At 43.7% G+C, this 24,480-nt stretch overlaps 2 protein-coding genes across 4 annotated transcripts; both read right to left on the reverse strand.

Moving 5' to 3' along the window:
• Window positions 1–3,948: 3,948 nt before the first annotated feature.
• On the reverse strand, window positions 3,949–4,941 carry LOC133891726 (low molecular mass early light-inducible protein HV90, chloroplastic-like). Its single transcript, XM_062332464.1, has 2 exons — window positions 4,690–4,941; window positions 3,949–4,559 (listed from the first exon to the last, which is right to left on the reverse strand). The coding sequence occupies exons 1-2, from the start codon at window positions 4,825–4,827 to the stop codon at window positions 4,164–4,166; spliced, it is 534 nt and encodes a 177-aa protein (XP_062188448.1). The 5' UTR covers window positions 4,828–4,941; the 3' UTR covers window positions 3,949–4,163.
• A 6,437-nt stretch (window positions 4,942–11,378) lies between these two features.
• LOC133890524 (low molecular mass early light-inducible protein HV90, chloroplastic-like) lies at window positions 11,379–21,695 on the reverse strand. 3 transcript variants are annotated; one of them, XM_062330921.1, is made up of 2 exons: window positions 21,425–21,695; window positions 11,379–11,948 (listed from the first exon to the last, which is right to left on the reverse strand). In XM_062330921.1, the coding sequence occupies exons 1-2, from the start codon at window positions 21,560–21,562 to the stop codon at window positions 11,553–11,555; spliced, it is 534 nt and encodes a 177-aa protein (XP_062186905.1). In that variant the 5' UTR covers window positions 21,563–21,695; the 3' UTR covers window positions 11,379–11,552. The 3 variants fall into 3 exon arrangements, with proteins under 3 accessions (XP_062186905.1, XP_062186904.1, XP_062186906.1); XM_062330920.1 differs by lacking the exon at window positions 21,425–21,695 and adding an exon at window positions 12,079–12,345; XM_062330922.1 differs by lacking the exon at window positions 11,379–11,948 and adding an exon at window positions 20,664–21,282 and having other exon boundaries at window positions 21,425–21,694.
• Between the last annotated feature and the right edge of the window lie 2,785 nt (window positions 21,696–24,480).

Consider the following 24,480-nt stretch of genomic DNA (forward strand, 5'->3'; position numbering starts at 1 on the left):
AAGGCAACTAAACAAGCAAGATAACTAAGAGAGAGAACGGTAAAGAAAGACTTGCAAGAACAAAGATACTCAAAGTAAATTGTTGAAATGTAAATAGTTGGAGAAGAGAACATCAATTTTTTCCCGAGGTTTCGAGAAGGTAGCACTTCCCCCTAGTCCTCGTTGGAGCATACACCAAGGATGTAGCTCCCCCTTGAGTCACCAAGACTCAAGTGCTCCTTCTTGATTGCCCCTTATCCATCTCCGGATTGGCGGGCATCAAACCAAGTACATCATCTCTTCCCGGGGCTCCCACAAGTCTTCCAAGAGCTCACCGAGAACACCTCCAATCACCAAGACCGTCTAGGTGTTGCCAACCACCAAGAGTAACAAGCTTCAAGCTTCACTTGACAAAGACCAAGCCTAGACAATAGCTAGATGCACACTTGTTACTCTCCAAACACTAAAAATGTCCTTAATCTTCAACTAAGAACTTGGAATTAACACAAGTGCTCTCTCTTGCTTCTAAATGACACACCAAGTGTATAAGCTGCTACAGGGTCGCAAGAGCCCTATATGAGACCAAATGAGTAGGTATTATAGGCTAAGGATCAAAAATTAGCCGTTGCCTAACAACCTAGAATTTTTCTTAACGCCGGAAGGTCCGGTGCGAATAACTCTCTCCATACCGAAATATCCGGTGCTAATACCCCTGACAGAATAGCCGTTAACTATTCCATTAGCCGTTAAAGCTCCGGCGTTTCATCCGGACTAACGCCGGATCATCCGGTGTATTAAAATCGGCCAGATGATCGTTTGCAACCTTTTTGTATAAAATAATCCGGCGTTTATCCGACCATACGCCGGACCATCCGGTGCATATACGCCGACTCTCTCTGTGTAAAAGAAACTCCGACGAATACTCTTCAGTACGCCGGACCATCCGGTGTATAGAATCACGCCGAGACTGCACTGCAAAGATTGCTCCAGCGATCTCACCACTCGAACGCCGGACCATCCGGCGTGGACTTCAATAATTTTTCAACTCAGAACTCTTAGAAAATTGCTCCGGTGCTGACAACAATTTTGGCGTCGGACCAACCTGACCAAGCTAAAGAACTTTGCTGTCCTCGACCAAAATAAACTCTGTTGAGTACACTCTTCATACAGAGGATCATCCGGTGTGTTGAATTTTCGCTGAATTCATCCAATTCAAACAATCTTGAGTTCTAACATCTTGGACACTCAACCAAAAGCTTGTATGAGCTACCTAGCTCTAGAACGTCACAAGTGTGCATCAACTATGTCTAGACTCACCTAGGTCAAGCTACAACTCTTAACCCCCCCTTTATAGTACGGTTAAGAAATAGAACCTATACTACTCTAAGTGTCCTTCATCTCCTTGTGACACTTAGAACTAGAAGATCCTTAATCTTCATGCACATGTCCTTTGATCGTCCATATAAGCGCTTAAAGGACAAGAGTATCAAAGCATCATTGTGAACTAAGTTTTTCTTTTTCTTTGATACCGTTCAAAACACATATGTTAGTCACAATGATACGGTTGTCATTAATCACCGAAACTTTTACCACTTACCTAGGGGCCTAGATGCTATAAAATGGTCTGCTAAAATCGGATCCAATAGCTTGCGCAGGCACGACCTTCTTTTGAGATATGGGGATCATGCCAATTAGAGATTGATTGTGGCACGTCTCAACCACGTGGTTTTCTACACCGGGAAGGATGCATTAGGTTTTTGAAAGCGCTCAAGGCGACTTCTAATGATCTATTTCTCTACGTCATCTTCACCATTATGAGGGCCTTTACATCTCCCACTATTGATCGATATGTTCATTGTGATCAGGTCTTTTATTTCCTCATATTTGTCATACTTAGTATTCGTTCTTTGTCATCGAGCATATTGAGAGATATGTGTGATCATGTTACATATTTATCTAGGATATATTCATACTATATAATTGTTCTATTTATGAGTTTGTGATCATGATTTATCTATGAATTAATTAATCCTAAAATACTAAGTTATTCAACAGCAAGAGTACGTCGGCTAGTTTGTTTTGGACCCACTGAAAGAGAGAGTACCGTGTCTTTGGGATATGCTTAACGTAAGAGCTAGTCCCACTACTACAGAAAAGATCACTCTTGCCCATTTTTCGTTGCCAATTCAGTCATAACTAATAGTGATATATATATATATATATATATATATATATATATAAACAATTATTACTAGCAAATCCTGCTTTTATGATTTTTAAGATAAAAAGTTAAATACAAACAATTATTCATATATGAGTTAATTAAGAGTTGTAATATATTTGACATTGAGTCTTTTTGCAGGATTTGCTAGAATTGTAGAATCTACGTGGGGCCTGTAAGTGATATACGCCATTAAATTAACAGTTCAACCATCATTCATAGTTAGATGTTTTTTTCTCAGATTAATGTGTAAATTGCAACATATTTTACCTTCTCCGAATAAGAGGGTTAAATCTGGTGGATGGATAATATATATTCTGAGGGTACAATATTTTGATATTATTTATGAATAAGATAGTGACATCAATATAACCTGCCACTAAAAAATGTCAATACTAGGTTGCCATGAGACAACATAATATTTTGCTACTAATTAAAAATGTAGTAGTGATGACACCAAAATTTGTCACAGAAGTGTGGTTACTAATAATACTACATGTGACCACATTATATTTTTTCATTGATTACAAATGCAATTTCAACGCGATAATTCGTCACTATAAATGCGAAATAGATTTTTGTCACGAATAAACTATAACATAGTGAGGAAAGATTAGTTGGTCACAATTAAGTTAACGTAGGAATCAACGAAACACAAAATTCCTCAATACTTTATTTACACAAAGATTCACTCCTTAAAAAAACTCCTTCACTACTGGCCTATAAAGGAGTTTTACTGCCGGTTTTGGAGACGGTAGTAGGCAACGGGCAGTGATAGTCCCCGACTATCACTGCCGTCTCGGGGATCGGAAGTGAAGGGGTTATCACTGTCAGCTAAAGGTTTTAGCCGGCAATGATAGTCGGGCGCGGAATCGATGTTTTTGGAGTAGAAAGAATTGAAAAAAATGCACCTGAGGAACCCCACGCCCGCGCTATCGCAAGTCACAAGTCACGCGATTTTTCGCGCAAAATACGCACGCATGCGGTTCATGCCACTCGAACCTGGAACCTCTCAGCTCGTGCGATACGTCTTTTAACATCTCACCACAGAATTACTAGTGATACTATTAGCATATGCAATCGTTTTAATATCTTTTGTCTGAAACTTCAAATGATTCTTGCGATATCTAAATGACATCAAATGAAAAAGTTTTTAACTACAAAGTTGTAGATCTCGTCGAGAACTATAGTTTTGATATAAAGTTTGTCCCCATCCGATGTCGTATGAAAAACTTATGATTTTTTTAAAATAAACTATCATCAACTATCTATCACTATCGACTTTAGCCACTAACCAGCAATGATTATCAAGTTTCACGGTCGCTTCTATTCGAATGGCTTTTTAGTGTTAGTCCTTGATACGAATGGATCGTGATATTCTATCGTTGTCAGCTCGTAAGAAATCGGTAGTGATGGACTGACGTATAAATATATTTCTATAGCAGTGATTAAAGGTTGAGAGACTTGAATAAATAAAGGTGGACAAGGGCTAAATCTCGCAAAATTCAACTACATTAGTTTGTAGCCTTACAATATACTACTTTGCCTTAATTTTTCTCTACTGTTCTCTCATATTGATTGGTCTGTGGCATGCCCCCGACACGAAATTCGTAGATCTCACCAACTGCAGAGCCAACACAAAAATGGTCTACCAAGCAGTTGGAGCTTTCCATGGGAAGTACGTACGTAATTAATTGTTGTGAAGTCTTCGTTTCGAAAAAGTAATTGTTGTGAAGTCCAATACGAAATACGAAGCACAAAGCCAGCTTCCATGTCACGAGGAAAGTTCATTTCAACTTTAACCCGTAAATTTCACGCAAAAAATTCGCATGCCGATTTTGCACGGACACGTACGGTAAAATTTGTATACTACCTCCTCTACATGTACGTACGGAAGCTACTGTATACAGTTAGTTACAACAGCCTACCAAAAGCTACGTACACGTACACGTGTACGACATATCTACGCGTTGATGAACGGCGCGCCGGTGAGGTACTCGGTGACGGCGAGCGCGACGAGCCCGAGCATGGCGAAGCGCCCGTTCCAGAGCTCGGCGTCAGCTGTCATAAAGCCGCCGCTCCTGCCCTCAGCGCTCTCCCCTTGGAGCAGCGGCACCAGCGACGCCACGGACAGCGCCACGACCGTGTACGCGAACCACGTCAGCCCGGAGCTGCTGCCGGCCTGCGAGAGGAGGCCGTCCCCGCGCGACGCCTCGACGGCGAGCGCGGACACGAAGCCGACCATGGCGAGGCGACCGTTGATCCGCTCGGGGGCGGGGCCGCTGAACGCCAGCGCGTCCCAGAGGCCGGGGCTCGCCTTCGGCTTGGCGCTCATCTCCTCCGTTGAATTCATTTCCGGCTGCAGATACGCATGCACAAGGTATTGTTAGTGCTAATCATAGTTAATGCGAATAATTTTACTGCATGGCCCATAAGGGATTGTTAATTAACAATCTCGATACGTACGTGAATGATCAGTGGATTCTCACCTTGCTCTGGGCCCTGACGACCAGGGCGCGACGGCGCGGCGCGAGCCCGGCAGCCGGAAGCTGGGCGGGGAAGCGGCCGGCACTCACGCCGGTGGCAAAGGCAGGGGAGCTCATGGAGGCCATCACCGTGGTCGCCATTGGAGTTTACGTGCACGGGTGAAGTAGATAGAGATCGAGTAGTCGAGTCGTAGCAGGAAGTGGGTCGCTGTGTTGCTTGCTTCTCTTGTGCCGTGGTGGTTGGTTTCGAGTGAGGTGGCAGCTTTATAGGGGGAGGGGAGGTGGCTAGCCAGCCCGTGACGAGCTTGGTAGTGGCGGCGGCGGAGGGGGCCACGTCGGCGGGGCGATTCACGGCCGTAGGCTGGACTGATTGAGCTGCAGGGGTGACAGCAGGAGAGCTGGGTGATTGATTGCGTCGCCGTCGACGTGGACGCCCAGGCCGCCGAGTAGAGATATGAGGCCGCCGCGTTCTCAGTACCGAGCTGGGTGATTGCGTCGCCATCGACGTGGACGCCCAGGCCGCCGTGCAGGCAAAGCATGCAGAGAGGGCTCGGTCCATCTCCAAAAGACTGGCGGAAGATTCCACAACCACACGGTAGATGTGCGGGAAGCGGTGTCGGGCCATTAGTTGCCACAAAATTTCATACTCTATAGTATTATTATAGTATTTACTATCACTATTACAGCACTATCTTTTTCAATCATCTCCAACAGATACTTATAAATCAACTCTATTTTATCTCTCCTATATTAAATTATTTTCCTTTAACCGCTCCATTCACTCTCCACCGCGAACTATCTCTTTCCGATCCCCTCCCTTCCCATCTTCGTTCACTCCGCCGCCCCCTCCCTCCCCATCTTCGTTCACTCCACCGCCAGCACCTTCCTTCCTCCCCTCCCTCTCCTTCCCACCCTTCATCAAACTCCGCAGCAGGCACACGCGCACGCCGCCAGCCTCGCCGAGCAGCAGCCTCCCCATGGCGACCTCCATGGCGTACACGGGACGCGGTGGCTCGAGCTCGATGACCGCGCACTTGTGCAGCTCCACCGTCGATCCATGGCGAGCTGCTCCATGGCCGGTGTCAGTGACACGGAAACCAGGGGTCCCCGAGTCCCGAGCCCAGATCAGCAGTTTACCACGTGGCGCCCTCTCGCGAGGATTATCTCCCCGAGGTGCGAGAAGGCTAAGTCCCGGGAGAGGGTGCTCGGAGCCATGAACAGTGGTCCCCGAGTACTCGAGTTCCCCGATGACCCAAGAAGACCAAGTGCCGGGAAGAGAGTGCTTGGGACTGCGAACAGTGGCCTTTGAGCACTCAAGTCCCCCGACGACCAGAAAAGCTAAGTACCGGGAAGATGGTGCTCGGGGCTGCGAACAGTAGCCCCCGAGCACTCAAGTCCCCCGACGACCGGAAAAGCCAAGTACCGGGAAGAGGGTACTCGAAATTGCGAACAGTGGCCCCCGAGCACCCGAATCCCCTGAGGACCCAAGGGAAGTTAGTTTCGGGAGAGAGTGCTCGGGGCCATGAATAGTGGCTCCCGAGCACTCGGTTCCCTGAGGATCAAGAAAGGGCATATCCGGGAGAGAGCGCTCGGGGTTGTGAATAGTGGCCCCCGAGCACTCGGTTCCCCGAGGGCTTAAGAAGTCCTTTGCCGGTGGCCCCCACAGAGGTTCAGCGGTGAGGTGTCAATCGGTGAAAGGCCCGATGCTGCATTTAAGAGGGCGCGTGGCTTGTCACCTCCAACTGTTCCCCCACTCGTGCTGTCAGTCCCTGCCACGGCCTGGCAGGGAGGCGTGAAAACATTTAATGCACGGGTCCCATCGCGGGACATCCGGCGCGCCTCGTGATAACATCGCGAAGCCCAAGGCGCCCCGCCTGCCGCCCTGCTGTGTCAGACTCGCTCTGACCGAGCGGGCACGCCGGGCTGCTCAGTGGCTGCTCGGTGGGCCCTCCCCACGGTACCCATTGAAGAACGGCATGATGACGAACAAGACCGGATGGGGGCGTGTTTTTAACCCTCCCTGTCACTTCGCGCAGCAGCCCATGATGGTTGCTTTCCATTTATGGCACCTCGGAACTCGCGCCCTCCCTTTCTAGGCACGCTACCGCCCCGGCGGGTACTTAAGGCGGGGCGGGCTCCCCGAAGAAGACAGGTGAAGTTAGAGGACAATAGCTAGGACTTCAGATCAGCTCGAGCCCACGACAAGCCGGACGAGCACCGAAGAACAAGGAGCCCGAAGCTCTAGACTAGACAAATATTCTTGTAACCCAGCAGAACCTCTGAGAGACATTCTCAGAGTATTTATAGCATACACACAGGAGTAGTGTGTTACGCTCAGTGCGGCCCGAACTTGTCTAAAAACCTCCTGAGCATTTACTCCTTTCTGCATATGATCATTCCATTCCACCTGCATCGTATTTACACCCATTTATTTCACCCGCAAAACATATTCAGAATCACCCCCCGGCCGAATCTCAAAGGGGGTCCCTCCAGATCCCTGCTTGAGGAGTTCACCCTCCGACAGCCGGCCTCGTCGCAGGAGGATGAGCTGCTCCATGGCGACGATGAGGGCGATGACGTGTGCGCCGCGGCCTCCGCCGCGATGACCCCCGAGCAGCGGCTCCACGCTGATGGGAGCTTTTGGATCTGGGTCTCATGGCATCCGCGCCGTCGACGGTGCGTACGTTGGGGTCGGCGTGGTGGTCGAGCAGCACTGCGACCATGTCTGGGCACACCATCTCTGCCGCGACGTGAAGTGGCGTCTTCCCGGCGGGCCCCGCCGAGTGGTTGATGTCACCAGCGCCAAGCTCCAGCAGAGCCTTGACGACCTCCCGGCTGCAGTTCCCCACGGCGTAGTGCAGCGCGAGTGCCTCGTCGAGGTTGAGCCTCCCCGAGCTCCACCCTTTCGCGGGAAAGGCGGGGCGGTGGGGAAGAGGAAGGCGATCAGTGTTGCGCCCGACTCCATCCGTCTCCAAATTTGCTGTCGCCTAGAAAATTTTTGCGGGACTCCACTTCACTGTAGAGGTTGATACGGATTCTGTTGGAGTTGTTTTGTTGGGTGCAGCGACCGGCATCCGACGTGGATGCCGATCCGGAGTCAGATGCCGACTCTCTTGGAGTTGGCCTCAGAGACGACATGGAAACAGGAGACGATTTTATTTAATGACTTAATCAGCGCGACATCTTTTAAAACCTAACTCAACATTTTGAAAGACCTTTAAGAACATCTCTCAATGTAACATTTCTGAAAGGAAACTAATGCATGATTTTGAATCTTTTTAGGAACATCTGCCACACATATGCAACAATTTGTGAAAACCTAATGCAAAAAAAACCACTCAGCCATCTCTCCACAGCCTAATCCATATTTTATTCCTACAAATCGAACATAGCCATAGGAAATGATCTACTAACTTCTAGAAACATCTCATAAACCACAATTGTAGAGATCTATATCAAAACTTTAAACATATGGAACAGTTTTTTTTTGGATTTTTATGATTATTAATTTAACTTGTTTATGGAGAAAAAAAACATATCTGGGACACACATAAAAGAACAATAAAATAAATATAATATAAATGAAAGATCACATATGTGTGAGCAATGAACCGATGGAGACTGGAGATGTGTGAGCAATGAACGGAGGTGTCGATGGAGATTTTGCATGTGCAACCGCACTTGCACAGATAGACGACATCTCGACTTGTTGGTGAACATCAGGGAGTGAGCGCAGCGAGACGGTGAGATTCATGACCTTCTCAAATCGCCCCCACGGGTACTGGCTACAAAACTAGATTTGAAGATATGCAATGGTTTATGGGGATTTAGAAGGGAGAGAATGAAGCAACCGCTATTTAAAAGGTTAGTTGAATTGGAGTCTAATGCTTTTTCCGGTTGAGGGAGTGCTTTCTCTGGTTGCGGGAGTGCTTTTCCGATTGCAAGGGTGGGTGGCATGTTGAATACTTATTTAACACGCTAGAAGTTAAATAGCAATTATATATGTCTATATGTGTGTCTGTGTGTGTATATTTATATATGTATGTGTATGTATATATATGTGTGTGTTGAAAAGGTTATTCAAAGGTCCACCATATGAAAGGTGGATGTAGTTATTTAAGTCCCACATCAGTAGTGGAGGTATAAAAGAAAGATCAATGTTGGCCCTGGATGGGAGGATAAGAAGAACATAGAAGCACGCTTGCTTGCCTAGCCGAGCCGTTGCCATGGCAAAGGCATAGGTCACCTATGTGAATGGTCTACTGAAATCGGATCTAATAGCTTACGCAGGCATGACCTTCTTTTGAGATATGAGGATCACGCTGATTAGAGTTTGATTGTGACACGTCTCAACCACGTGGTTTTCTACACCGGGAAGGATGCATTAGGTTTTTGAAAGCGCCCAACGCAACTTCTAATGATCTATTTCTCTACGTCATTTTCATCATCATGAGGGCATTTACATCTCCCACTATTGATCGATACATTCATTGTGATCAGATCTTTTATTTTCTCATGTTTATCATGCTTAGTATTCGTTGTTTGTCATCGAGCATATTAGAGAGATAAGTGTGATCATGTTACATATATATCTAGGATATATTCATACTATATAATTGTTTATTTATGAGTTTGTGATCATGATTTATCTATGAATTAATTAATCCTAAAAATATTATGTTATCCAACAGCAAGAGTACGTCGGCTAGTTTGTTTTGGACCCACTGAAAGAGAGAGTACCGTGTCTTTGGGATATGCTTAACGTAAGAGCTAGTCCCACTACTACAGAAAAGATCACTCTTGCCCATTTTTCGTTGCCAATTCAGTCATAACTAATAGTGATATATATATATATATATATATATATATATATATATATATATATATATATATAACAATTATTACTAGCAAATCCTGCTTTTATGATTTTTAAGATAAAAAGTTAAATACAAACAATTATTCATATATGAGTTAATTAAGAGTTGTAATATATTTGACATTGAGTCTTTTTGCAGGATTTGCTAGAATTGTAGAATCTACGTGGGGCCTGTAAGTGATATACGCCATTAAATTAACAGTTCAACCATCATTCATAGTTAGATGTTTTTTTCTCAGATTAATGTGTAAATTGCAACATATTTTACCTTCTCCGAATAAGAGGGTTAAATCTGGTGGATAGATAATATATATGGTGAGGGTACAATATTTTGATATTATTTATGAATAAGATAGTGACATCAATATAACCTGCCACTAAAAAATGTCAATACTAGGTTGCCATGAGACAACATAATATTTTGCTACTACTTAAAAATGTAGTAGTGATGACACCAAAATTTGTCACAGAAGTGTGGTTACTAATAATACTACATGTGACCACATTATATTTTTCCATTGATTACAAATGCAATGACAACGCGATAATTCGTCACTATAAATGCGAAATAGTTTTTTTGTCACTAATAAACTATAACATAGTGAGGAAAGATAAGTTGGTCACAATTAAGTTAATGTAGGAATCAACAAAACACAAAATTCCTCAATACTTTATTTACACGAAGATTCACTACTTAAAAAAACTCCTTCACTGCCAATCTATAAAGGAGTTTCATTGCCGGTTTTGGAGGCGGAAGTGGGCAATGGGCAGTGACAGTCCCCGACTATCACTGCCGGCTCGGGAAATGGAAGTGAAGAGGTTATCACTGCCGGCTAAAGACTTTAGTCGGTAGTGATAGTCGGGCGCCGAATCAATGTTTTTGGGGTCGAAAAAATTGAAAAAAATGCACCCGAGGAACCCCACGTCCGCGCTATCGTAAGTCACAAGTCATGCGATTTTTCGCGTAAAATACGCACGCGTGCGGTTTATGACACTCGAACCTGAAACCTCTCAGCTCGTGCGATATATATTTAACATCTCACCACAAAAGTACTAGTGATACTATTAGCATATGCAATCATTCTAATATCTTCTGTCTGAAACTTTAAATGATTATTTAGATATCTAAATGATATCGAATGAAAAAGTTTTTAACTACAAAGTTGTAGATCTCGTCAAGAACTATAGTTTTGATATAAAGTTTATCCTCATCCGACATCACATTAAAAAGTTATAATTTTTTTAAAATAAACTGTCATCTACTATCACTGCTGGCTCTATCAACCGATAGTGACAGTCAAGGTTTCACTGCCGGTTCGTGGCTAGAGCCAGTAGTAATTATCATGTTTCACAGTTGGTTCTATTCGAATGGTTTTTTAGTACTAGTCCTTAATACGAATGGACTGTGATATTCTATTATTACCGGCTCGTAAGAAACCGGTAGTGATAGACCAGCGTATAAACATATTTCTGTAGTAATGATTAAAGGTTGAGAGACTTGAATAAATAAAGGTGGACAGGGGCTAAATCTCGTAAAATTAAACTACATTAGTTTGTATTGCTTACAATATGGTACTTTTCCTTAATTTTTATCTACTGTTCTCTCATATTGATTGGTCTGTGGCATGCCCCCAACACGAAATTCGTAGATCTCACCAACTGCAGAGCCAACACAAAAATGGTCTACCAAGCAGTCGGAGCTTTGCATGGGAAGTACGTACGTAATTGTTGTGAAGTCTTCGTTTCGAAAAATAATTGTAGTGAAGTCCAATACGAAATACGAAGCACTAAGCCAGCTTCCATGTCACGAGGAAAGTTCATTTAAACTTTAACCTGTAAATTTCAGTCAAAAAAATTCGCATGCCGATTTTGCACGGACACAGTAAAATCTGTATACTACCTCCTCTACATGTACGTACGGAAGCTACTGTATACAGTTAGTTGCAACAACCTACCAAAAGCTACGTACACGTACACGTGTACGACATATCTACGCGTTGATGAACGGCGCGCCGGTGAGGTACTCGGTGACGGCGAGCGCGACGAGCCCGAGCATGGCGAAGCGCCCGTTCCAGAGCTCGGCGTCGGCGGTCATAAAGCCGCCGCTCCTGCCCTCAGCGCTCTCCCCTTGGAGCAGCGGCACCAGCGACGCCACGGACAGCGCCACGACCGTGTACGCGAACCACGTCAGCCCGGAGCTGCTGCCGGCCTGCGAGAGGAGGCCGTCCCCGCGCGACGCCTCTACGGCGAGCGCGGACACGAAGCCGACCATGGCGAGGCGACCGTTGATCCGCTCGGGGGCGGGGCCGCTGAACGCCAGCGCGTCCCAGAGGCCGGGGCTCGCCTTCGGCTTGGCGCTCATCTCCTCCGTTGAATTCATTTCCGGCTGCAGATACGCATGCACAAGGTATTGTTAGTGCTAATCATAGTTAATGCGAATAATTTTACTGCATGGCCCATAAGGGATTGTTAATTAACAATCTCGATACGTACGTGAATCATCAGTGGATTCTCACCTCGCTCTGGGCCCTGACGACCAGGGCGCGACGGCCCGGCGCGAGCCCGGCCGCCGGAAGCCGGGCGGGGAAGCGGCCGGCACGCACGCCGGTGGCAAAGGCAGGGGAGCTCATGGGGGCCATCACCGTGGTCGCCATTGGAGTTTACGTGCACGGGTGAAGTAGATAGAGATCGAGTAGTCGAGTCGTAGCAGGAAGTGGGTCGCTGTGTTGCTGGCTGCTGTTGTGCTGCTGTTGTGCTGTGGTGGTTGGTTGCGACTTGCGAATGGGGTGGCGGCTTTATATACAGGGGGAGGGGAGATTGCTAGCCAGCCCGTGACGAGCTTGGTAGTGGTGGCGTCGGCGGGGCGATTCACGGCTGTAGGCTGGACTGATTAAGCTGCAGGCGACAGCGGGACATGTGCGTTACGTGGAGGGAGGCGCGTCCACAGCGAGCTGAGAGACTGCGTCGCCATCGACGTGGACGCCCAGGCCGCCGCGTAGAGAGGCGCGGACGAACGAGCTCGATCGGCTGGCTAGGTCCGTCGCCAGAAAAGTGGCAGAAGATTCCAGAACCACGCAGGGGTGCGTGTGAGTGACGACATGCAAGCTGCAGGAGACTTACTCCCTCCTATCATAAATACTTATCATTTTTAAATTTTTTATTACTATAGAAATAAATTAATATGATGTCCCAATACATTATTGAAGAGTCATCTATGTAAAGATTATCATACATAACTCTAAACAAGAACCGTCTGTGATAATGACAAGACGTGTTCAGAAGTGGTGAGACGTTTTTAGTACGTACAGTTTCTATTTAGAATTGCCTATAATATTAATACAGATGGCTCTAAACATGAACCACTCATACAATTAATACAGACAGCTCCAAATACGAGCCGTGTGAGAAAATATCTGGGGGGTAGCGGGACAATTTAGTTCAGACAGCTCCAAATATGAAGCCGTGTATAATATTAGAACAATACATCATCCTCCTACCTCCAGATCTAAGTAGAACAGAGCCGGCTGAATAGTGAATAACAGTGCGTAGCTTTTGGATGGAGAGGGTGATTTTGACCAAAAAAATTGTTAGATTTTGATGAAAACTTCAAGATTTATTGGTATTTGTTACTCTAAGGTAAACATTATGTTTTATTTTGGTTTAGATGGTCTAGATTTAGTTTGGAGAGCTAGCTAGATCTAGATTTAGATTTTTTACATGATGACATAATTTTGTTCTATTCATTAGATGATATAGATGATGTAGACTTGTATTCTAATTTAGTCTTGAGAGGTCAACTATATCTTAGATTTTTTTTCAAGATGATCTAGAATATATTAGTTGTTCTAGGTATATATGGAGCTCAAAGTATAGATCAAGGTTTAATTATGTGTTATTTTTTAGATAAATTTTGGATTTTTGGTATACAAACATAAAATTATCAATAAGTTTTGAATTTAACTATATAGTATTTAATTATAAGTTTTTAATTAATATTTTCTCTTATTTTTAGGTATTCATGTATATAATATGATAGTAATCATTAATTTTTTGGATTAGTTATCATTTGTATGGCTCATTCATGCGTGCATGCATGCATGATATCTCCATTTTTTCGACAAAAAGCTTGGTTGCTCATTTTTATTTGGTTGATTTGACATTAATTAACTTCATATATTATAGATAGATCGTGGTTGGATGTACGGTTTTCGTACGAACCAAGGGTACCTTGATGGTGTGGCGGCTTTTCTGGCAACGGTTGAGGATGATCTTTTGGAGAAGGATGTTGAATTTATATATTATTCTTGTTGTGATTGTATAAATGAAAGATCCTTTCTTAGACAAAACGTAGCACTACAAATCAAATGCACTTAATTATTAGGGGCTTCAAACCGAACTACACGTGTTGGACCAAACATGATGAAGAGTTGAATGTGTTACATGAAGATGTTGGTATCGTCGAACCCATAGTTGACATAAGAAGAGAAGATGACAAGGAATTTATTGCAGATGATGATGAATGTGATGTTGTAGGCGAAGATGATAGGTTGTATCAGATGCTGTGTGATGCAGATGTGAACCTGAGTACTTAGAGAGACTTTAGCAAATTCATGTGCTTGATTGAGGACTCAGAGAAGCCGTTGTTCCCTAGATGCAAACCAGAATACACAAAGTTGTCATCCATACTTGAACTGCTTAAATTGAAAGCGATGACTGGTTAGACAAGAGTTTCACAACGCTATTAGAACTCTTATCGGACATGCTTCCAGATAGAAATGAGCTGCCCAAAAGCACATACGAAGAAAATCAGGTTCTTTATCCAATAGGGATGGATGTAGAAAGGATACATGCTTGTTCGAACGACTGTATCCTTTACCGTAAAGATCTATCAGACTTGCATTCATGTCCAGTGTACAATGCATCTTGATACAAGCGTAAGAGCCAATCAGACGATGGCGAGGTGAAGAAAGGAATTCCTACTAAGGTGGTGTGGTATCTGCCTAGAATTCCGCACCTTAAGCGTTTGTTTGCGAATCAAAAAGAGGCCAAATTATTGTACTAGCACTCGGAAGGCCGCAAGCAAGATGGAAAGCTAAGGCACCCTGCCGATTCTCCCTAGTGGAGAAACATCGACACGATCTTCGATGACTTTGGTGCAGAATTGAGGAATATAAGGTTTGCTTTGAGCACGGATAGGATGAATCCTTTTGGGAACATGAGCGCAGTAGGCACATTACTTGGCTAGTTATTCTCAGTACTTACAACCTACCTCCTTGGTTGTGTATGAAGCAGAAGTACTTGATGATGTCACTGCATATTCAAGGCCCGAAGCAACCTAAGAACAATATTGATATATACCTGAGACCACTGGTGGAAGATCTAAAAACATTGTGGAACAAAGGGGTGCAAGTACGGGATGTGTACAAAAGAGAGAATTTCACGTTACACGCTCTGTTGTTCTGCATGATCAATGATTTGCCTGCACTACGTAACCTTTTGAGCGAGAGTAAATGAGTAAACACGACATGCCCTCATTGCTTAGATGGTACCACGAGTATGTGGCTGCCCCACTCGCGTAAAACGTTGTTCATGCGTCACCGTAGGTTTCTTAACAGGTATCACCTATACCACAACATGAAGGAACAATTTGATAGAACGAGGGAGAGAGATTTATGTCCAAGGCACTGTAGTGGTCAAGAGGTGCACAATATGGTTAAAGATCTCGATCGATGTTGTGTTTGAAAACGGGAGTAAAAGTCTAAGGATACGGGTGGCATGTGTAAGAAGAGATCGATATTGTGGGAGCTATCGTATTGGAAGCACCTTAAAGTTCGCCATTGCATCAATGTCATGCATGTAGAGAAGAATATGTGCGAAAGCTTGGTTGGTCTTTTATTTAATATTCCAGGCAAGACGAAGGACGGCCTCAATGCAAGGCTTGACTTGGTTGATTTGAAGATCAGGCCCGAGTTGGCATCTGGGCCCTTTGAAAAAGGTAGAATGAGGCTTCCTCCAGCCTGCTATAATCTGAAAAAGGCCGAGAGAACCGAGCTGTGCTAGTGCTTGCATGGTGTGAAAGTTCTGTCAGGTTACTCCACTAACATCTCCAAACTTATTTCAATGCAAGATTTGAAACTAGTTGGCATGAGGTCCCATGATTGCCACGTGTTGATAACACAGATGCTTCCTGTTGTAATCCGAAATATCCAGGCAACCTATCTCTAAGACATAATCACCAAGCTATGTTACTTCTTCAACATAATTTTTCAGAAGGTCATCGATCCTGAAGTACTTGAGGTTTTATAGGTCGATGTGGTGAAGACACTATGTCATCTTGAGATGTACTTTCCTCCGGCATTTTTTGATATCATGGTACATGTTATCATTCACCTCGTGAGAGAGATAAAGATATGTAGCCCAGTATTTCTACGTCAAATGTACCCGTTTGAGAGGTACATGTGAATTCTCAAGAAATATGTACGGAATCGATCTCACCTGGAGGGCAGCATCATCCAAGGTTACACAATTGAAGAGGTAGCCAAGTTCTGCATCGATTACATGGAGTAGCTCAAACCAATTGGTCTGCCCATGTCTCGCCATGAGGGGAGACTGGATGGGAAAGGGACCAAAGGTAGGAAATCAATCATTGCTGACTTTGCCATGTTACCTAAAGCCTATTTCACGGTCTTGCAACACATGACTGAAGTATCCCCGCATATCAATATGCATAAGGACGTACTACGCAGAGAGAATTTAGGGTGTACGGAGGCTTGGATCGCAAAATAGTACAACCGCAACGTGATTCAGTAATAATAGTTCAACAGAGGATAATATTGGCTGGTTTGCAAGATGGACAAGTCACACAGTCGTGACATTTGAAGTATATGATATCAATGGGTACACTTTTTATACCAGAGCATAGGATAGTAAGAGCACGATATAGAATAGCAGTGTGCATATAGATGCCTTCTAGAACAAACGTTGGGTACGTACATACTATCGGTATATAGAGAAGATTTGGGAACTTGACTATGTAAGTTTCAACATCTCCCTCTTTCGGTGTCGTTGGGTCACACTCTCAAGTATTAAGGTAGACAAGTATTGAATGACTATTGTCGACCTCGAACGTGCCGCATACAAAGATAAACCATTTGTACTCACTAAGCAAGTTATCCAGCTCTTTTATGTGCAAGACCTGGTAAATCTAAAGCTTCACATAGTCCTTCAGGGAAAAAGAAGGATTGTCGAAGTTGAGAATGTCGTGGACGAAGAATAGTACAATTAATTTGATGAGTACCCTCTTGGAGATGACATCGCCCTTAACGAAGAACAACTTCCGACCAGGACCGCTTGCTATTTGTGCATTTATCATCAAGAAGGGCTGATTGTTAAAGCTATATGATGTTACTTGATTGTTATGTACCTATATATTGCAATGTAATATGTAAAATTAAATTAGTTATGAATTTAATATTTAGGTTTAATGTTCAAGTTAAATTTTTTGTCATACTAACATGAATGATACCTACATCATGTGATAGTACAGATTTAATCATAAATTTACATACAAATTTCTTCTCATTTGGAGTTTGTATGGATTATTTATGAATTTTGCAAGTTTTAATGATTTGTTTCGAAAACCAATAGTGCAGATGGTTCGATACTTAAAAGTCATATGTAATATTTATACAGATGGCTTTTACTAAAAAATCTGTCTGTAATAATGATATTAGTATAGATGGCTCAGAGTTATAACTCATCTGTACTATTTATACAGATGGTTTTTCCTAAAAAGTCGTCTGTACTAATAATATTAGTACAAACCGCTAGGAGTTATGACCCATCTATACTAATACGGATATAAATACTGTTTTGTCCAGCCTGCGCTGTACCAAATTCTTCCCTTAGAACCCTAGCTACCTCGTGCTCCTCCCTGACGATCATTCTCCTCCTCGGCTACCAAGCTCCTCCCCGAAGACTCCTCCGCGGTCGGCCCTCCTCCCCGATGGCCCTCCTTCCTCCCTGGTGGCCCCCCTCTCGGCAACCTCCCTCCACGGTGGCTCCTCCCTCCCTGATAGCTCCTCCATCCTCGACGGCTCCTCCCTCCCCAGCGGCTCCTCCATCCACAACGGCTCCTCCATCCTCGGCAGCCCCGATGCCATCCATCGTCTCCCTGACCACGGATCCCGTCGCCCCACTGCCATCCACCATCGCCCTGATGTTGTCCACCGTGGTGAGTAGCCATCCCCTCCTGGCCGAGCTGTCATAGCCGGTGCTCCGGCTGAGCCGTGGTCCTCTCTTCCCTGTGATTTGCATGATTATGCTCTATGATGCTTGATTAGTCTAGATGATGCTTTGAATAACATAAAAATGCAATAATCTAGCTTCATTGTCATGCCTTGCCTCTATTATTTTTGCTTTTGAGCAAATCTCTTTGTGAGTATTTCATTTCCACTCTTCCTAAATCCTGGACAGTGCAAGTCTTGTATGGTATTTGCTCGATGATGATTAGGATTACTAAAATTGGGCATGTTCTCTGAGTAATCTAGTATAGACCTGTGAATTCTCTAGTTGTTTGATTGCAACTGTTAGCACTTGGGAATGGTTTAGTGTGTTTTGGCTCTGTTCTATGCATTGAGATACACCTGGTGATTTGTTTCTCTAGTGTGCTACCTGTTGAGTTATTCCCAGGATCGGTATTGTAACAACCCAAGTTCATAAAACTAAGAAAACTATAAAACATTTTCAAGAGAATAAAAGAATTTGTTAATCTAAATAATTCTTAAGTGTATATATGGTATATATTTATTGCTTGCTCGATTGCTTGTTTATGTAAGCTAATATAAGTATATAGATGGTATATACGCTGTATTTATAAATATACATATGTATATACATTAGAGAAGACAGAAAAGAAAAGAAAAAGAAAAGCCTCAAGTGTTAAAGGCCGAAGCCCAACTCCCCTCTTCTCTTTTCTCTCTGTTTCGGCCCAATCCAGCCAGCCTAGCTCACTTCACTCACACCGCTGAGCTGCGCCGCTGAAGAAATTGAGCGGGCCACCAGTCATGGATGAAGCCCGATGCGCATACGATGGAGAATACCATCTAGAAGCTCGCTAACCTGCGTATAAGCAAGAATCCCGATCGAGTACACCTTATCTCCACGCTGATTGGAGTTCAAGTCAGAGTCCAAGTGTTTGCCACCGCCATTCAAATCGAAGCCAAGGCGCCCACGAACTCAATCTCTCCTGAGTATATAAGGAACCCTAGAACCTCCCCTAAGCATCCCAGAGCAATCCATAGGCCTTATAATGATATGTGGCCTTATAATGATTGAATTATTATTAAATAATGTTTCAAGTTGAGTTTAATTGAACTTGATGTGAATAAGTACTTGCACTCAAATTTACAAAATTTACATAAATAAATATATCAAAATAAGCATCATAGGCTAGCTTCCATTTTTAAGAACATATTATAATTCTTATATAAAATTTACGTATATTTTTATATCTAAAAGCATCATGATTCAACGATCCGATTCTAATATCTCATCCTGTCAACGATCCTGCCAAAAAAAAAAAAAAGAAATCCCAATCCTAACAAGCTAGTTATGACTTTGTCCCGTCAAATCTAGTGCTCCTCTTGAGCCGTACCCTCTAAACTATTTTAGATTGTGTAAACAAGTCATCAGTAAAATAGAATTGTTAAAATCATGAGACCCTAAACCATATGATTCAGTACTGTTGTGCAGTCAAGCCGCTCGTCCCCGACACTATTATTTCATAGCGTTCAATTAAGCCATTTTACCTCTTAAAAAAGTCAGTAAGCTATGCCAACTAATATGCTACGACCCGGTTCTTAAGTTGAGCCACTTAACTAGGATTGGTTGCTGAAATATGAAAGTAATATTCTCTCGAGCACTACTACATAATCGACTATATATACCGATCTATCACTATCGGTACCTAATGGATCAGTAGTGATAGGACATCACTACCGGTTCAAAAGCTGTGAGGGAAGAATAAGTCAATATGATTTTATGAACCGGTAGTGATAAAGGGCATCATTGCCGGGCTGAAGGCTTGAGTTGACAATGATGCTTCACTATCAGGTGAAGGCACTCACCGGCAGTGATACGTGAACTATCACTGCCGGTTGTAACCACGAACCGGCAGTGATAGTTCGTCAAGTATCACTATCAATTCGTGTTATGAACCGGCAATGATAATACGTATCACTGTCGGCTCGTGTACTCAAGATCGAATAAGAGGTGAGATGGTTAGAGGGGTCACGCATGCGGAGCTTCTGAGGTGAGGGCGTGAGTTCGAGTCCTAGAACTCACGAGATAAAAAAGTCAGTGAGCCTTGACTGGTCAAGGGCGAGTGAGCAGTGACTGGTCGATCGTAAAAAAATATTTTTTTGCTTTTTTTATCCAAAAATATTGAATCGGGGCCGACTATCACTGCTGGTTGAAGCTTTCAGTCGGTAGTGATAACTCCTTCACTGTCAGTCTGATAGTCGAGACTATCACTATCTGTTGCCCACTATCGGCTTCAAAACCGACAATGAATACCACTTTAGAGTTGACAGTGAATCCACTTTCTGTAGTAGTGGAGAGACTTAATCTAGGACCTAGACTTGAACTATTAATGTTAGAAAAAAAATGCTGCCAAAAATTGTTTATTCTACCACTGTTCAATCATTTAGTAGGAAAATAATATCTAAAAACTAGATTTCAATAACAATTTATAGTTATGTCTTTAGAAAGGCTTGATTATACAAATTCAAATAATAAAAGTCCAAAATGTACTTAAAAGCCTTTATTTACACAAAGATAAAAGGTTGAGAGACTCGAATAAATAAAATTGGACAAGGGCTTAATCTTACCAAATTTAACTAAATTAGTTTGTAGCCTTACAGTGCACTTAGCCTTTTTATCTACTCTTCTCTCGTATTGATTGGTCTGTGGCAATGGTACGTGCTCCCAACACGAAATTCGTCGTAGATCTCACCAACTACAAAGCCAACACAAAAATGGTCTACCAAACAGTTGGAGCTTTGCATGGGAAGCACGTAATTGTTGTGAAGTCGAATACGAATTACGAAATATGAAGCACGGATATTAACTTCCATGTCACGAGGAAAGTTCATTTCAACTTTACATGTCTGCCCGTTTCACGCAAAAAATCTCGCATGCGGCTTTTGCACGGACACAGTAAAATTTGTGTACTACCTCCTCTACATGTACGTACAGAAGCTACTGTGTGTTCAGTTACAACAGTCTAGCTACCAAAAGTTATATACACGTACACATGTACGACATATTTACACGTTGATGAACGGCGCGCCGGTGAGGTACTCGGTGACGGCGAGCGCGACGAGCCCGAGCATGGCGAAGCGCCCGTTCCAGAGCTCGGCGTCGGCGGTCATGAAGCCGCCGCTCCTGCCCTCAGCGCTCTCCCCTTGGAGCAGCGGCACCAGCGACGCCACGGACAGCGCCACGACCGTGTACGCGAACCACGTCAGCCCGGAGCTGCTGCCGGCCTGCGAGAGGAGGCCGTCCCCGCGCGACGCCTCGACGGCGAGCGCGGACACGAAGCCGACCATGGCGAGGCGACCGTTGATCCGCTCGGGGGCAGGGCCGCTGAACGCCAGCGCGTCCCAGAGGCCGGGGCTTGCCTTCGCCTTTGCCTTCTCCTCCGTTGGATTCTTTTCCGGCTGCAGATACGCATGCACAAGGCATCGTTAGCGCTAATCATAATTAGTGGGAATAATTTCCTACATGGTGCACATGCCAGTGAGGGTTTAGTCCCGTGGGACCAAAACAAACTCGATACGCAAATCATCAGTGGATTCTCACCTCGCTCTGGGCCCTGACGACCAGGGCGCGACGGCGCGGCGCGAGCCCGGCCGCCGGAAGCCGGGCGGGGAAGCGGCCGGCACGCACGCCAGTGGCAAAGGCAGGGGAGCTCATGGAGGCCATCACCGTGGTCGCCATTGGAGTTTACGTGCACGGGTGAAGTAGATAGAGATCGAGTAGTCGAGTCGTAGCAGGAAGTGGGTCGCTGTGTTGCTGGCTTCTCTTGTGCTGCTGTTGTGCTGTGGTGGTTGGTTGCGACTTGCGAATGGGGTGGCGGCTTTATATACAGGATGAGGGGAGGTGGCTATCCAGCCCGTGACGAGATTGGTAGTGGTGGCGGCGGAGGGGGCCACGTCGGCGGGGCCATTCACGGCCGTAGACTGAACTGATTGAGCAGGAGAGCTGGGAGACTGCGTCGCCGTCGACGTGGACGCCCAGGCCGCCGCGTAGAGAGGCGCGGACGAACGAGCTCGATCGGCTGGCTAGGTCCGTCGCCGGAAAAGTGGCAGAAGATTCCAGAAGCACGCAGGGGTGCGTGTCAGTGACGACATGCAAGCTGCAGGAGACTTACTCATTTCCGTCATAAATATTTATTATTTTTGAATTTTTTATTACTATAGAAATAAATTAATAGGATGTCCCAGTATAGATAGGTACTGTAGAGTTGTATATGTAAAGATTATCATACAGAGCTCTAAACAAGAATTGTATGTGATAATGACGAGACATGTTCAGAAGTGGTGAGACGTTTTTAGTACATACAGTTTCTATTTAGAACTGTTTGTAATATTAATACAGATGGTTCCAAACATGAACCGTCCATACAATTAATACAGACGGCTCTAAATACGGACCGTGTGAGAAAATAACTAGGGGTAGTGGGACAATTTAGTTTAGACAGCTCCAAATATGAAGCCGTATGTAATATTAGAACAATACATCATCCCCTATCTCCAGATCTAAGCCGAACAGTGAAGAACAGTGCGCAGCTTTTGGATGGAGAGGGTGATTTTGACAAAAAAAAAATTGTTAGATTTTGATGAAAACTTGAAGATTTATTGGCATTTGTTACTCTAAGGTAAACATTATGTTTTATTTTGGTTCAGATGATCTAGATTTAGTTTGGAGAGCTAGCTAGATCTAGATTTAGATTTTTTACATGATGATATAGTTTTGTTCTATTCATTAGATGATATAGATGATGTAGATTTGTATTCTAATTTAGTCTTGAGAGATCAACTATATCTACATCTAGATTTAGATTTTTTTTTTCAAGATGATCTAGAAGATATTAGTTGTTATAGGTATATATGAAACTCAAAGTATAGATCTTGGTTTAATTATGTGTTATTTTTTAGATAAATTTTGGATTTTTGGTATACAAACATAAAATTATCAATAAGTTTAGAATTTAACTATATAGTATTTAATTATAAGTTTTGAATTAATGTTTTCTCTTATTTTTAGGTATTCATGTATACAATATAATAGTAATCGTTAATTTTTTGGATTAATTATCATTTGTATGGTTCATTCATGAATGTATGCATGCATGATATCTCCATTTTTTCGACGAAAAGCTTGGTTGCTCTTTTTATTAGGTTGATTTGACATTAATTAACTTCATACATTGTAGATAGATCGTGGTTGGACGTACGGTTCTCGTACGAACCAAGGGTACCTTGATGGTGTGGTGGCTTTCCTGGCAGTGGCTGAGGAGGATCGTTTGGAGAAGGATGTTGAATTTATACATTGTCCTTGTTGTGATTGTATAAACGAAAGATCCTTTCTTAGACAAAACGTAGTCCTACAAATCAAATGCACTTAATTATTAGGGGCTTCAAACCGAACTACACGTGTTGGACCAAACATGATGAAGAGTTGAATGTGTTATATGAAGATGTTGGTATCGTCGAAGAACCCATAGTCGACATAAGAAGAGAAAAGAATGTGTGTGAAACCTTGGTTGGTCTTTTACTTAATATTCCAGGCAAGACGAAGGACGGCTTCAATGCAAGGCTTGACTTGGTTGATTTGAAGATCAGGCCCGAGTTGGCACCTGAGCCCTACGAAAAAGGTAGAACGAGGCTTCCTCCAGCCTGCTATAATCTAAAAAAGGCCAAGAGAACTGAACTGTGCTGGTGCTTGCATGGTGTGAAAGTTCCATTTGATTACTTTACTAACATCTCCAAACTTGTTTCGATGCAAGATTTGAAATTAGTTGGCATGAAGTCCCATGATTGCCACGTGTTGATGACACAGATGATTCCTGTTGCAATCTGAAATATCCAGCCAACCTATCTCCGAGACATAATCACCAAGCCGTGTTACTTCTCCAACACAATTTCTCAGAAGGTCATCGATCCCGAAGTACTTGATGTTTTACAGGCCGATGTGGTGAAGACACTGTGTCATCTTGAGATGTACTTTCCTCCGGCGTTTTTTGATATCATGATACATGTTATCGTTCATCTCGTGAGAGAGATAAATATATGCAGCCCAGTATTCTTACGTCAGATGTACCCATTAGGGAGGTACATGGGAATTCTCAAGAAATATGTATGAAATCAATCTCACCCGGAGGGCAGCATCATCCAAGGTTACACAACCGAAGAGGTAGTCGAGTTCTGCATCGATTACATGGAGCAGCTCAAACCAATTGGTGTGCTCATGTCTCGTCGTGAGGGGAGACTAGATGGGAAGGGGACCAAATGTAGGAAATCAATCATTGCTGACTTTGCCACATTACCTAAAGCCCATTTCACGATCTTGCAACACATGATTGAAGTATCCACGCATATCAACATGCATAAGGATGTGCTACGCAGAGGGAATCTAGGGCGAACAGAGGCTTGGATCACAAAACAGCACAACCGCAGCATGATTCAGTAATAATAGTTCAACAGAGGATAATATTGGCTAGTTGGTAAGATGTCCAAGTCACACAGTCATGATATTTAAAGTATACAGTATAAATAGGTACACCTTTTATACCAGAGAACGGGATAGTAAGAGCACGGTACAAAATAGCAATGTGCGCATAGATGCCTTCTAGA

Source organism: Phragmites australis, chromosome 14 (genome assembly GCF_958298935.1).
Source record: "Phragmites australis chromosome 14, lpPhrAust1.1, whole genome shotgun sequence".
Lineage (NCBI taxonomy): Eukaryota > Viridiplantae > Streptophyta > Magnoliopsida > Poales > Poaceae > Phragmites > Phragmites australis.